At 40.6% G+C, this 15,907-nt stretch overlaps 1 protein-coding gene and 1 long non-coding RNA gene across 3 annotated transcripts; both read right to left on the bottom strand.

The window, feature by feature from the left end:
- Positions 1-6,716: 6,716 nt before the first annotated feature.
- On the bottom strand, positions 6,717-9,650 carry LOC124278507. Its single transcript, XM_046714208.1, has 2 exons — positions 9,581-9,650; positions 6,717-7,904 (listed from the first exon to the last, which is right to left on the bottom strand). The coding sequence occupies exon 2, from the start codon at positions 7,836-7,838 to the stop codon at positions 6,717-6,719; it is 1,122 nt and encodes a 373-aa protein (XP_046570164.1). The 5' UTR covers positions 7,839-7,904; positions 9,581-9,650.
- A 3,638-nt stretch (positions 9,651-13,288) lies between these two features.
- Positions 13,289-15,888, bottom strand: LOC124278520. 2 transcript variants are annotated; one of them, XR_006899108.1, is made up of 3 exons: positions 15,500-15,888; positions 14,951-15,266; positions 13,289-14,871 (listed from the first exon to the last, which is right to left on the bottom strand). It is a non-coding gene; the product is annotated as an uncharacterized LOC124278520 (long non-coding RNA). The 2 variants fall into 2 exon arrangements; XR_006899109.1 differs by lacking the exon at positions 15,500-15,888 and adding an exon at positions 15,342-15,484.
- Positions 15,889-15,907: the final 19 nt, after the last annotated feature.

Below are 15,907 nucleotides of genomic sequence, written 5' to 3'. Positions count from 1 at the left end.
GTTTTTGGAAAATATGTATTTAAATATGCTTTCAATTACTTTAGAGATAATGATATCCTAACCATTTACAATCGGGTTTTATGCCGGGCGACTCTACCGCAAATCAATTAACCTATTTGTATGATTTTATTGCGAAAGGCCTTGATGATGGTAAAGGGGTCAGGGCCGTTTTTTGTGATATCAGTAAGGCTTTTGATAAAGTTTGGGATAAAGGCATAATATCCAAACTTAAAAGCTATGGTATCGATGGATCTCTTCAGAATAGGTTTGAAAGTTACCTAGAAAACAGATAAAAAAGAGTTGTCATTAATGGATATTGCTCTGATCATAAAACTGTGCTCGCTGGCGTCCCCAAAGGTTCCGTCTTAGGACCACGCTTCTTCATTGTGTACATCAACGGTAGTAGTAGATGAAATAGAAAGTCATATTCGTCTCTTTGCGGATGACACCTCTATATATGTAATTGTAGATGATCACAATGTTGCCGCAGCTTGTCTCAATGATGATCTAAACCGAATCTCAAACTGGGCAGAAAAATGGCAGGTTAACTTTAACCCTAATAAAACAGAAATAGTAAATGTTTCTCGCACGCATAAAACTGATAGGATCCTGACGTTAAATATGAGTCAAACCCCGATACAAGAAGTCCAAAATCATAAACATCTAGCCATAACTCTTCAGAGTGATTGTGCATGGAAAAGTCATATTGAAGACAGGAAGATATTGTTGACAAAGTCAGTCCCATGATAAACTGTCTTCGAGGTTTCAAATATCGCCTTTCTAGGAAAACGCTCGAAACCATGTACAAGTCATTCGTGATGCCGATAATTGATTACTTTTGTCATGTTTGGGATAACTGTACGAATGATCAATCTCTTCTCCTTGAACGGTTACACTAAGATGCACTCCGCACCATAGTGGGTTCGCGGAACTAGTCATGAAAAATTACACCTTGAAACTAAATTTAAACCATTAAAAGAAAGAAGGCGTGACATTAAATTGGTAAACTTCTACAAAATGAATAACAATCTCGCCCCAGACTACTTATGTGACCTTGTACCTAAATCTGTATCAGACTATAGTCAATACAATCTCAGAAAATATCTCAAGTTACAAACAATAAACTGTAGGACAAAAACATATGAAAAATCATTCCTACCAGACACAATTAGAATTTGGAATTCGTTACCTGACGACGTCGCGAATGCTAATACAATAGGCGAATTTAAAACCCTGTTAATAAATTATGGATCCAATAATTATCTTGACCTGAATTATGGTAGTCGATTTTGTCAGATTGTACACAGTCGTCTCAAGCTCGGCTGCAGTGATCTAAACGCGGATAAAGTCAACAGATATATATCAACTAATGCTGAATGTACTTGTGGATACCACAATGAAAATGTTATTCATTATCTGTTTACATGTAAATTATAGAAATAATGTATCCTTTTATGTAAATGGCCACAACCTCCAAACTGTGTTATACGAAACACCGCCAACTACCAATAATGAAAATAAGAATGCACAATTGGTTTCTTCCTACTTCTCGTGGTGGAACATACATATATGTAAAGGGTAATATGTTTATTGTGAACAAGAAGAAAAGGGGAAAAGGAATCTCGTGAGGATGCATTCAGAACGGCTGCATATCAGTCTTAACAGTGAACAACATAATTTCCCAAATAGCTGGAGACCAAAACCACGGACCTGTACACAGCGAAGTCAAAGTGAATCTTTTCGACTGACAAAAAATACTGACGGTCCCCGCACAAACAACAACCTCGGGTGTTGCAATTGGCATGGCCGTTTCAAGAAGGTTGTGGGAAAACAACATCCCAACCTTTTCGAGATGGCCAAGTTCTTCGCAGATGAACAAGGAATGAACGCGGCAAAGATGCTTCAGTACAATGCCGGCCAAATACTGTCCCCAAAAAGAAGTTCAGAGATTTGGAGGAACGACTAGATACCTTGAAGTTCAGGCTTGCAAATAACCACCTGACATTGATGGAGTACCTGGACAATGAGAGACAGACAGACAGACAGACAGACACACAGGTTTTATTCAGTAGTTAAGGCCCAGTGGCCCAGAGTACAATTGAAGTTGCTCAATTACAACTATTGGTCAAGTGACATGAAATTATGGTTTTACATGTGATTTACGGATGGAAATCAAATGTTTTATGAAAATGGCAACAGATTTAATAATATCAGCATTATTAGAATTAAGCACATTATATATCGTTTGTGGGGCATCCTTAGAGCATTTTAGATACTTTTTTCGACAGGCAGAGAAAGCCTCACAGACTACTAATAAGTGACGTTCGTCTTCAGTTTTACAAGAAGAACAATAAGAACATGATAAATCTTCCAATGTATTATTATCTTTTCTAAAACGCTGTATTTTTAAATTCCTTAAAAGGGACTTATCATTAAGAACACTGATATATTTTTCAGGTCCGAACATCGATTTACATTGTGAATAATGACTAAGAAAACTGGATGAATTGACTGATGCGTACCAATTCTGAATATATCTATCTTTTATTTGTTTTTTTAAATGTTGACAAAAACATTTTAATATCGCCAACATCTTGCTTAAACCAAACATTAAAAAAACCGGTTGAAAGTAACATATTTCTCACATCTGAAGCCCATGAACACTTTCCACATTTATCTAGTGATAACAATAATTGATAGCTTTGATGGGGGTAGCGATAATCAGGCATTCTTATAAGTTTAACCCAGTATCTAATAACTCATTTGACTCTCAATATGCATGTTATAGCGTCCTGTTTCGCCAAGTACGGCTTTATTGGAAGCAATTTTACCTACTGTAAGAAATCTTTTAAAATAGGATGCATGGACATTTTCAATGGCTTCGAAATAATTTGCTTCCCATATTTCTGATCCATATTGGATAAAATTGGTGCTACTTTAGTGTAAAAAAGGAAGCAAGTAGAATCAATTAAAACAAACTTATTAGCCAAATAATGTTTGAAAATGGAAAATAATGCCTTCTTAGCTTGCGCTGCGAGGGTTTTACATGCCATGGACCAATTTAATCGGCTGGAAAATAAAAGACCCAAAAATTTATAATATAAAACAACATTCATATTTTTGCCACGGAATGACCATTTTTCAGAATGTGCCACTATACCCCCGTTTCTAAATACAACTGTACTAGATTTATCCATATTCAACTCTAAAACCCCATGTGTCACAAAATGTTTGAAGAATATTCAACTGTCTCTGCAAACCTTTTACCATAAATGAAAACGTAACAATATCACAGAAGTAAAAGTAAATCCTTGATTTTGGAGTAACAAATATTCCATTATTACATGATTTATACATATTATCTACAAGTTCATTAACAAAAAAGATGAAGAGTAAGGGGCTTCGTACACAGCCTTGTCTCACACCAGCGGAAGTGTTTAACGTTTCAGTGTTGCCAGAATTAGTTCTAACACAGGCTGCAAACAGAGTCATATATGCTTCTTAAAATATCATACATTTTGCCATGGCATCATTTGGTATGTAACATGAATAGCAATTTCTTACGGTCAACAAAATCAAAGTCGATACAATCACCTAGGCATGCATAGGTATTTTGTATATAATGATTGTAATATAAATAAGTTATCAGATGTACTATAATCGGGTCTAAAACCAGCTTGAGCCTCGTCCAGTAGCTGGTTTGGATCAACCCAGGCACGTAAACGCCTTTCTAAAATATTAGCAAATAATTTTCCAGAAATATTTGAAAGATATTCCACCATAGTTGCATGGTTCAGATACACTCCCAGACATGAGCAGAGGAACAATCATACCTATATTCCATATCGATGGGAATTTACCATTATCAAGAACTACAGTGAATAAATCTTTCAGATATGACACTAGAAAAGTAGAGACCTTGCAGAGACTCCCTACACATGCACATACAGCGAGCATCACCAGGCCTTGATCTGGGTCAATGCTGGCAAGAATCACCCCAGTGTTGCTCACCCTGTGGGTAATGGGTGGCTGAAAGAGGGAGTAAATGCTCTGAAATGTCAATGGACCATAGGCAACATCCTTCCACAAGGGTTGACTGACATAATATCCAGCAAGAACTTAGATTTGAGTAGAATTGAGGATTCAGACGAAGGTGAGATTGAGAGTCTTCTGGACACAATAAAGGTACATAAATATCAGTAATGGTAACTCAATATTAAAGGAAGCCAAAGTGAGAATAAACCATCATGCTTTAAGTATAGTTGTAACATTAATTTTGATCATTTTGGAGCAATTGAAGCAAGAATACATTCTTAAACCAACTGCAACTAGTGTAGAAGAACAGCTTTCAAGTTTCATTTTCCCCTTCTAAGCAATGCATTTTTCAAAGTTAGTCTTCCTGTGCCTCTAACTAAGTAATAAATGTTAAATACATTGTATTTTCATTGTTCCTGATAAAGAGCAGTTATTAGAATGTATTTTGTGAAAAAAATATAGCCCTCCCCTGGCCCCCTTTTTGGGGTCACGGTCTGAAGAATCCCCCGCACCCAGACTACAATGAACCATCTCAAAGTCTTTTCATGCTTTGAGTATACCTGTAACATTAATTTTGATCAATTTAGAGCTATTGAAGCCAGAATACCTTCTTAAAACAATTGCCAACTAGAAAGCGTAAAAAAACAGCTATAAAGTTTTAGTTTTCCCTTAGACGCAATGCATTTTTCAAAGTAAATGTCTTCCTGTACCTGTAACTAATCAATAAACCTTAAATATTTTTATAGTTTTTGATAGAAAGCAGTTATTAGAATGTAATTTGTGAAAAAAGCAAAAACTAATTTTCCCAAATTATTCCCACCCTGACCCCCTGTGGGGTCACGGTGGGAAAAATACCCCGCACCCAGACTGCAAACACCTGGAATTTGAATGTACATATGATAAGCTTTCCAAAAAATATAGTCTTCAAAATTCCCCGGATGTGTGTGTTGGGGTGTGTGTCACCTACATCAGTCCATGGACTATATGGATTTAATCAAAATTCAGATACACATGTGAGGTGTAGGTTGAGGTGAGGTGCTTTTTAGAGTCCGGGCCAAGCCACACCGAACGCTTGTCAACTCTGTTGGGCAACGTGTTTGCTTCAAATACTACGTTTTGGAACTTTATACAGTGACATGTAGGTAGATATAATCCTAACCTATGAATCTGGACACATTTCATGATACATGTGTGAGGTTTAAGTTGCTTTTTGACAGCCCGGGCCAAGTGGGTCCAACAGAGACTTCACACATTTGATTGAGCCTATGTTGAAAATGGAGAGAGAAAAGGGCTGGAAAAGTTATATATAGGTAGATATAAAGGTGAGGTGAAATTGGGTTTAACGTCGTGCTTGAGAATATTTCGCTCATATGACGACGTGCATGCGTGTGCATGCGTGTGTATGTGTATGTGCGGCTGCTTGTACTAGCCCAGACGTAAGCTGGTTTTATAGTGCTAGCCCACTGAGATACCACGCCGCAGTGAAGCATGAATACCCCACTCAGACACATTATACTGACTCCGAGCCGACCAGTCCTTGTTGTACCCATTAATGCCGAGCGCCAGGAAGAGACCAACAAGTACCATATTTTAACGTCTTTTGGTATGACGCGGTCGGGGATCGAACCCGCGACCTTCCGCTCTCCGGGCGGACCTGTGAATAAAAAACACAATTCAAGATACATGTGCGAGGTTTAAGCTGCTTTTGACGGCCCTAGGTATGCCGGGCCGAAAAATAGTGGCGGTGATTATGTTGAGAGTGTAGGGAAGAGATCGTTTCATTTGCAGATGAGTATGCCTTACATACAATGAACAGTGGCCTTCTAGGGTGGTATTTGATTGGATATAGGTGTAAAAACATTTTCTGGTCGACAGAAATGTTTGTCGGGAGTGACTGAAGCATTTTTTGCGTTTTAAATCCTGTTTCGTTTAACGATTCTTCTTTTAGACGTAACCTTGGTCAGCCACGTTCAGAGGCGATAACCCCTCGATATAGTCAGACGTCGCCCGTTATTTTTGTGGCCAAAAAATATTTTACAAAGCGAAGTCGCGCAAGACGTTGTCTTTTTTATGCGACGTCGCCCACGACGTAGTTCTTTTTTTACGCGCCACGCGATGGCAATTATAGGACACCATAAAATACAGACAGGCAGTTGGTATTTTTGCTGCAGCTCTTCATTCCAAACATTCAGGTAAATTTATAAAATTAAACGAGACTTACCTGTAAGTTGAAGTTTGATAATAATTCCACCGACTTATGGAGTACTGAGGGATCACATGAGATGTGCGCATGCGCAATTGCTTCAGTTTTTAAAGTAAAATATGATTTTAACCAATAATCCCAGGGATGGGAAGGGTGGGCATGTGATCCCTCAGTACTCCATAAGTCGGTGGAATTATTATCAAACTTCAACTTACAGGTAAGTCTCGCTTAATTTTATAATTCCACCTCCCTATTCCGTGACTTCGAATCCCATGAGATGTTTAGAGAAAATCATATTTTCAACATAATCCACAACAAAACACAAGATCACTGCTGTCCAAAATTTACTAGGTCAACATGGCACTACTAAAACATATGATCACAACACTGACTGATCAAATGAAAAAGACAACTAAACAACCCATGTTGTCATTATGCAATAAATCAAACAAGGTAATAAGTGTTTCTGTGGTGAGACTTAAGGGTTATCATTCTGAGCCATTAACAATAAAGTCTCTCCGAATTGTCCATTGTCAGATATAGGCTTATCATAGAACTGCCTGAACACACATTGGTTACTCCAACCAGTAGTCCTCAAAATAGTGGCGAGTGGCACATTGGCAGCTGCAGCTGCGCTTGTTGAGGCTGATCTCACACTGTGAGGCTTAAACATTGCCAGGTTTATTCCTGTAGCAGCAAGAACACCTCGAATCCATCGGGAAATAGTGTCTTTGCTCACTCGTTTGTGAGGCTTTTGTACTGCAATAAACAAAGCAGTTTCATCTCCTCTGAGGTCTTTAGTCACATGAACATAGTCTTTGAGCAACTTAACAACACATAATCTATTGTCTGAAAATCCAGGGATGGTTATCTCCTCTTGATGGTGTCCAGGTCTTGTTTGCTTTAATAAATCTCCAAATCTAATCCTAATACTATTGTCTACAATATCTACATTTCTACAGTCTATCAAATGGAGGGATTGAAGACGTCCTGACAATAATAACAGTAACATAGCCAACTTAGTAGTAAGCTCTTTCAAATCTGAGTCAGATTGTGCTTTAAGATATTGCAAAACAACAGATACATTCCATGTGACGTTATATCTGGGGAAGCTAGGCCTTAAATTGAATATACCCTTCATAAATCGGATGACAAGGTGATGCTGTCCAAATTGCACATTATCTACTTTTACTACAGATGATAACGCAGACCGTGCTGAATTTATAGCAGAATAACTCAGTCCTTTCTGATAAAGAAGCTCCAAAAAACTCAAACCATCATTTAAAGATGGTGAAATGGAATTAATACCCCTTTCACAACAAAATTGCATCCACCTTCGCAGATATGTCCTATACTGTTTCTTGGTGGTACCTTTCCATGAATGCAAGATGATGTCTGCAGCAGAGCCCTGAATTCCTTGACCTTGCAGGACTTCCCGGACAAGCGGAAGGCCGCCAGTTTCAACTTGCCTTGTTGAAGTAGTGGGTGTACTTTCAGTGGTAGATGGCCGAGTGTCAGGAGGTGCTTGGACTTGGGCAGCAATCGAGGACAGTCGACTGACAATTCTAGGAGCGAATTGAACCAGCTCTGTGTTGACCATAGAGGTGCTATCATGAGAGCTTCTGCTGCCTCCATCTTGATTTTCTGAACTACTCGTCCAATCACACTGAATGGGCAGAAAACATAATTATAACAGGTTGCCCATGACAATGTGAAAGCATCTATTGCTTCTGCCCCTGGATCTGGGGACCATGATACATATCTCTCCACCTGATTATTTAGCCTTGATGCAAATAAGTCTCTTTCAGGAGCACCAAATACTTTAGCTAATGTCCCAAACACATCAGTATCTAACTTCCATTCAGTATCATCCCTTGTATTCCTCGAAAACCAATCAGCCTCAGAGTTATCAACACCAGGTACGTGTGCTGCACTTAACCATATGTTCCTCTCCTTACACCATAACCACATCTGCCTCGTAATATCATTACAAGTCTGTTTACATCCACCCATATTATTGGTATATGCCACTGTTGTGGTATTGTCCAGCATAAGTCTAATATGGGTGTTGCGGAAGGTTTTGCACAGAGATTGAAGTGTAAGCCAGGTGGCATAAATTTCCAAATAATTAATGTGTCTCTCACTTTCCATAGCTGACCACAGCCCACCTGTTTTATCGTTGCCACACACACTCCCCAGCCTCTTTGAAGCATCAGACTGTACTACAACATCAGGTTGTGGAATGGTAATAGGCTGAGGGCATTTCCCTGTTTGGTCTATCCACCACTGCAGATCTGATTTACATGCCTCATCTATCTGCACAATTGCTTCATAATTGCCATTACACCTTGACAAACTCTTGTTCTTAAAATTCTCAATTCTCTTAAAGAAAATAGGTGCATGTTTCATGCCATATCCACTGGCATTGAGCTGCCCCACTAAAGACGCAAGTTCTCGGATTGACACACTTTCCTTATTCAACACATTCTTGCAACTGTTGCCAATTTTTTCCCCTTTCTCTTTTGTTAAGTTTACAGTCATGGTCTGACTGTTTATAACAAAACCAGGGTAGGTAATCACTTTACTTGGTGTGAGCACAGATTTTTCTGGATGAATGGTGAAACCTAATCTGTCAAGTAGTCGAACAGTTTGAGTGACATTGTCTGCACAGTGCTTTTTATCTTCCCCAACCAGTATTGAATCATCAATATAAGCACTATTGGAAAAACCCTGCTTCCTCATTGTAGAGAAAACAGGTTTCAAGATTTTTGTAAATGTTCGAGGGGCTGAAGATAGTCCATTAGGCATACATGTGAATTGGTATAGTTGTTGATTCCAGTAGAACCGCAGGTATTTTTGATCACTAGGCCTGAACGGTATTGAAAAATAAGCATCTTTCAGGTCAATTGATGCAAAGTAGCAATCCTGCCGAACAAGATATAAGGCAGATTTGAAAGTATCCATCTTAAAGTGGTGTGCCTCCCTGATACCATTAAGTGACTGCAAGTTAAGGATAACCCTCAAGGAATTGTCTTTCTTAACCCTTGTGAAAATGCTGGAGATATATTCCCCACGTTCATGGAAACACTCAACAATGATACCCTTGGCTAACATTTCATTGATCTCACAGTCTACTTGGTGCCATTCCTGTTCATTAAACAAGATAGGTTTGGGTACATAATGTTGAACTGGCAACTCAAGGAAGTCAATACTAACTCCTGCCACACTAGATAAAACCCAGTTATCAGATGTCACACTGTACCAATGATGCACAAACTGCTTAGTTTTGCCTGCAGTGAAATTCTGTGGCACATTAGATAGACTGTGTAATAAGTCTCTCACCTCTGCACTATTGTCACTGTTTAGTGTTTCCGCTATTTCCTGAAGTTGTCCTCCCTGGGACGTCGGTTTAAAAAAAACCCATGTTGGTTTCCTCTGCCCCTGGAGCTCTTAACCTTGTTGGGGAAACCCTTTCCTGTCCTGAGGGGTTGTGTCTGTTGCCTGTAGGGGTCAAATCTCTGATTTTCCCTATATCTGTGGCGACTAGGTTGCCATGATGTGCCTTGGCCAAGTTTGCACCCAAGCTGACTGGCATCAGAAATGTCTTTGATGCGTTTTCCAAGTTCATCCCCGAACAGATATGTTCCTGAATTCTTCCCTGGCATAGCAAAACACAGTTTTTTGTAGGGGCCTTTGAGATCAGGTTTAAACCCTTCGCGTCTCTTGGTATTTAGATCGCCATGAGCCCCTGCAAGGAGTCTTATTGAATCAGTAGCTTTCATGAGTGTGTCTTTAATGTCCACTTCTGATTTTGTGACTATGGCACTCATGAGTGCATCTGTTAATTGGATTAAGGGAATCATGGCTTTCACCATTAATCCCTGGGTCTGTTGGACCCTCAAGTCTCTAGTCTTCGTAGCCGGTTTGGCCTGTTGCCATATTTCTTCATTGGCCTTTGGGACCCTCAATGCCTCACAATTCTTAGGTCTCTTGTATCTCCCCATCACCTCTTTCAATTTTCCCATGTGCCGCTCTTAGTCATACCCTCATTCACTGATTTGGCCAGGTCCTCTCTCACGATTCAAGTATCGTCATCTTCTCCAAAGAACTCATGAAAATCAGCCATAAGAGTTATGATATTGTCGCCCTCGGGTTTTCTTTGGTTTTGCACAGGTTTGATTGAAGGGAATCAAAACAATCCGACTCAGAATCGTCTCCAACAAGCCTTTCGTCGTCACTGTATACATCATGGGCCGCCATGTTGGTTATCCCCGAAGTTGCATCCGCCCACTTCGGGAATCTCGGTGTCATCTCCACTCACGAAGTTGAAGCCACGATCTGTGAACTTCGGGTCTGCTCGGTACCACCCGAAACCCCTTGCTGAGAAATAACTTTCCCACAGTTAGAAATAGCCGATCCAATGATTTTCTCCATAGAAGCACACTGAGCTCTTTGACTGGCCATCATGAATTCCATACAGTGTTCCCATGAGAAAGACGGCTGTCTATCAGTCTGATGGTCCACGGCATCTGTGGCTTCAACCCTGTCACTGACCTTCGACCCCTGAGGTTGTCCAGTCCCCGAGGGACTAGAAAGTTGTGCACAGTTTGACATACCTAGATCAGGAGTGGTTGGGTTAATCAAAGTTCCTCTGATATTGTCCACAATCTCAAAAATACTCTGTCGAGAAGTATTTTCCAAGTCAGTGCTTGGTCCCTTGTCTGACCCCAGGAGAGCCGCCATGACAGGGATGACCACGACCAGGGGGCCGTCTCGGTCAAAAACCAAAAGAGTCAATTTTCACCACGGACACTGCGTGTCTACCCCAAAAGACTCGAGATTAATCACCACTGGGACTACACTCGTAGTTCCCACAATTCTTCTTCCAAACAATCCTCTTATCTCAGCGCCGAGAGATAAAATATGAGAGCGATGTAAATTCTTCTGAACTAAAGCAAAAACGCGAGCGTACTGAAGCAATTGCGCATGCGCACATCTCATGGGATTCCGAAGTACGGAATAGGGAGGTGGAATTGCACTTTATCTACATTTATTCAAATGTCTGTATGGTATTCGTGTTTCTTTAATGTTTTCGTTATTGATATTGTGTTGTGGAGATCGTCCCAATCCAGGACCCAATTGCCTAAAACATTTTATGATTGTCCATTTAAATGTTCATAGTCTTAAAGAGAGAATATAGTTGCGGGCAACGATGAGGTCTCCTTGGCTTTACTTTCCATCTATTGTATCTGAGGGCCAGATATCATCGTCCAAAACGGAGCCAGAACACATGTTTTGACAGGCGAGCGGATCTTCCAAATACAGCCTGGGTCACAGGGGTCATGTTCTTTTAAGTAGTTCCGGAGAAGAAATAGTTCCCTCTTTAAAAGGCTGTATCTCAGTTGTTCTTGGGTCTACGTTCAAAACAATTAGTGTTCTGGAATCGCCAGGAGCAAACTACTCAGAAAAGCTGAAAACAAAAATAACTGCCAAACGGTACGTTTTAGCGACTTGACCCGTCCAGGCAAAATTGTTGGGTATTCGATTGTGCATCTGTACAAGAAATTTGGAAGTGTCGGAACAATTAGTTCTTGAGATATTTGCTGTCAAACGTTGAAACTTTGGAATTAATTTTGAATTATCGCCCCTTTGCTATAGGGCCAAGAGCCTAGAGCTTTTTAAGGGGAATATCTACACCTCGGTGGGCATCTGTGTGATTTGGAGCATTGGTTTAGGAGTTATGTTTGGAACAAAAATCGGCTGAATAATAAATAATAATAATAATCCGAACGATTACAATAGGTCTCCTGCCTAGAGGCAAGGAGCCCTAATTAGATATTTTAAGAATTGAACTCGGATTTTATGATGTAATATGTCTAACAGAAAATTGGTTAACTTCCGATTCAAACAACATCGATGTAAGTAGCCCTGGCTTCCATCCACCATTTCATAAAGACAAACTCATGGAGTCGGTGCAGCAGCCTGTGTGAAAGACACTATTTGTGCGTCCTTAATGAATGATTTGTATGTGACCGGGCTTTAGGCGATATGGATACAAATTAAATGTAAATCAACAAACTATTTGATTGGAACATTTTATCGCGCCGACAAGAGCCTCGTATATTTGAATTTGATCGATAAATCAATAAACAAAGCAGATGTTAATGGTATGAACGAAAGTGTCAACACCCAATCAACCTAAACTGCGAGTAGCTCATGCCACGGCTTACAGGAAATTGGCGTCTTTGTGCCGTGAGCATGCTGGAGACTGGAATGAGCCAAAATAAAGTGGCCAGGCATTTTGGTGTCTATCGAGACGCGATCTCATCTCTATGGAGACGTTTTCAACATAATGGAAACGCCAGAGATTTGCCTCTGGCCGACCGGCCGTCCACGCGTGATGTCACGCCTGCAAGACAACCACATTCGACTGCGGACCAATCTAAAGAATCGATGCCAGTTTGACTATTCTTGGCTTAAGTCCAATCAGTTCCAGGACTGTACGGAACCGACTGAGGGAGCATAACCGTTCCGGCCCCGACGGCGTGCAATACGTCTAATTTGCTACAACATCACCGACAGGCACGTCAAGCTTGGTGCAGACAGCATCTACTGTACAGGAGACAAAATTGGGATGCTGATTTGCTCACTGACAGTAGAGATTTCATCTGGACAGCTCAGATAGCAGGGCAAGTGTTACAGACGACGAGGTGAACGGTATGCCGACTCGTGCCTTGTTCAACGTCAACAGTTTAGTGGTGGTGGCATTATGGTATGGGGAAACATCTCACGGTCAGACACAACTTGTCATTGCCAATGGCAATATGACAGGTCTGCGATGCAGGGATGAGATCACTGGGCCCTCATGCGCAGCCGTTCATTCAACTACAGAGGCCTAGATGTTGTGTGGTATTATGAATGTGAAGGTCACCAATCAATCCCAAGGGTTCTGTGATAAAGATTTACGACAGATGATCAGATGATCATGACCCAGTCAGGAAGATGCAAGCAGCACACCGTGGCTGTTCTGACAAGGCAAACTAATCAAACTGGAAACATGGACAGTATGTTTATTAAGTATCAGCTGTAGTACACAGCATGGAGCTGGTGGAACACTTCCACTCGTTATATACCAGGAAACACAGGACTGAACAGATGTATAATCAAATAGGCATACCCGGACAAACAGCTATGCCAACATACAGTTTAAATCATATATCAGTATGGTACACTGACATACAGTATCATAAAGAAATCATACACACATTCAGTACCACACAAGCAGTACCTTACACAGACATACAGTACCTTACACAGACATACAGTACCTTACAGAGTCTGTCCAACAAACCCTGAACCAAATAGGGATGGTGGGGTAGCCTTGTGGTTAAAGCGCTCGATTTACAATGTGTAAAGCCCATTTCTGGTGTGCCCGCCATGATATTGCTGGAATATTGCTAAATGCAGCCTGAAACCAAACTCACTCACTCACTCACTGAAACAAATATAGAAAGCCCATGCAAGTCTCGAACATGTGACAAGTCTACATTACCACAGTTTCTAAAAATGAAGAAACTTTCTACTGGAAAATATGTTCATATTAGAGACTAGATGATAGTCTAAACCTTACACAGAAATACAGAATCAAATACAGACATACAATATCTTACACTGACATACAGTTCAAACACAGGCATACAGTATCAAACACATATACACAGTATCATACTCAGACATGCAGTACGAAACTGGCATACCAGTTTAAATTGTATGATGTAAAGCCTTACAGTATGATAACATATGATACAACATCATACCATATTATACAGCATGTTAGACATAGTCTGATACATGGTGTACAGTGTGATACACATACATACATACAGTATCATACAGAATTATCCACAAACATACAAAGTGTTACAAAGTGTAACAAGGAGACAGTGTGATATGTAGACTAGTGAGCTCATAAAAAAAGATCAATGAAATATACAACTTATAAAGTTGCAGTAAATGCACATAGCATAATTCAACCCAGAGACATACTGGGTAACTGCTATTATTATCCATATGGGGAAACATAACCAGTGTCATATATATCACTTTTGTTTAGCATCCATTGTTTCTGTATTTCGTTGTCAGTGACGTCAATGAACAGGGCAGTCACACTTGTTTACCGTGTTTTACTGCACAAATGTCCATGAATAAAATGGATAATAAAGAAATTATTACACAAGCAAGTGTGTCATACGACTTATACGAAACGAGTGTGAAATTTTGCATTGCCCAAGCGAGATCTATTTATCACACTGGGGACACATGCACAATACATGTACACTACCACCTGCACCACAAACAATGACCATACCATTTTAAAAAAAAACACACCTTGAAACAAAACATCACACTGCTTAGAATATATTTCTATATAAAATAGCCATTTTGTAAAAATGGTATCGCTTTTGTACTTCTTTTACAAAAAGCAAATATTTCAGTTTACAAAAACACAAACTCTATAATGTAATGACACATTTTGTATCCACTAACATGTCCCAGGTCATTCGTTACAACCTGTACCATCAATGACATAATACTAACATATGCAGATACCTTCAACAGCTTACCAGGGACACCTTATTAAGACACATTATACTGACAGAGCTGACCAGACCTTGTGTAGACTCCTTAGTGCCGAGGGTTGAGTGGGGACACCTTATTCAGACACATTATACTGACAGAGCTGACCAGACCTTGTGTAGTCTCCTTAGTGCCGAGGGCTGAGCGGGGACACCTTATTCAGACACATTATACTGACAGAGCTGACCAGACCTTGTGTAGCCTCCTTAGTGCCGAGGGCTGAGCGGGGACACCTTATTCAGACACATTATACTGACAGAGCTGACCAGGCCTTGTGTAGACTCCTTAGTGCCGAGGGCTGAGCGGGGACACCTTATTCAGACACATTATACTGACAGAGCTGACCAGACCTTGTGTAGACTCCTTAGTGCCGAGGGCTGAGCGGGGACACCTTATTCAGCCTGACCTGACAGAGCTGACCAGGCCTTGTGTAGACTCCTTAGTGCCGAGGGCTGAGCGGGGACACCTTATTCAGACACATTATACTGACAGAGCTGACCAGACCTTGTGTAGACTCCTTAGTGCCGAGGGCTGAGCGGGGACACCTTATTCAGACACATTATACTGACAGAGCTGACCAGGCCTTGTGTAGACTCCTTAGTGCCGAGGGCTGAGTGGGGACACCTTATTCAGACACATTATACTGACAGAGCTGACCAGACCTTGTGTAGCCTCCTTAGTGCCGAGGGCTGACCAGGGACACAACAAGTAACATGTTTGGTGTATTTTGGTATCACCCGGGTAGGGATTAGACTACCAATCTTTCACTCTTCCAGCAGACGCCCTATCCACTAGTACATGGAGGCAGTCAAAGGTAATGCCTGATACTAAATCTAGTGGGGATTGTGTGGCCTCATTGTGCTGATCACTGTCACTGAGTTGGTATGAATGTATTCAGTTTTTGTGTTGAGTGAGTGAGTTTAGTTTTACGCAGCACTCAGCAATATTCCAGCTATATGGCGGTGGTCTGTAAATAATCGAGTTAGACCAGACAATCTAGTGATCAACAGCATGAACATTGATCTACGCTAT

The sequence above is a fragment of the Haliotis rubra genome, unplaced genomic scaffold (assembly GCF_003918875.1).
Source record: "Haliotis rubra isolate DU_JTF1 unplaced genomic scaffold, ASM391887v1 Scf239, whole genome shotgun sequence".
In the NCBI taxonomy this organism is placed as follows: domain Eukaryota; kingdom Metazoa; phylum Mollusca; class Gastropoda; order Lepetellida; family Haliotidae; genus Haliotis; species Haliotis rubra.
The sequence above is the reverse complement of the archived record's forward strand: the minus strand, read 5'-3'. Positions and strand labels throughout refer to the sequence as shown.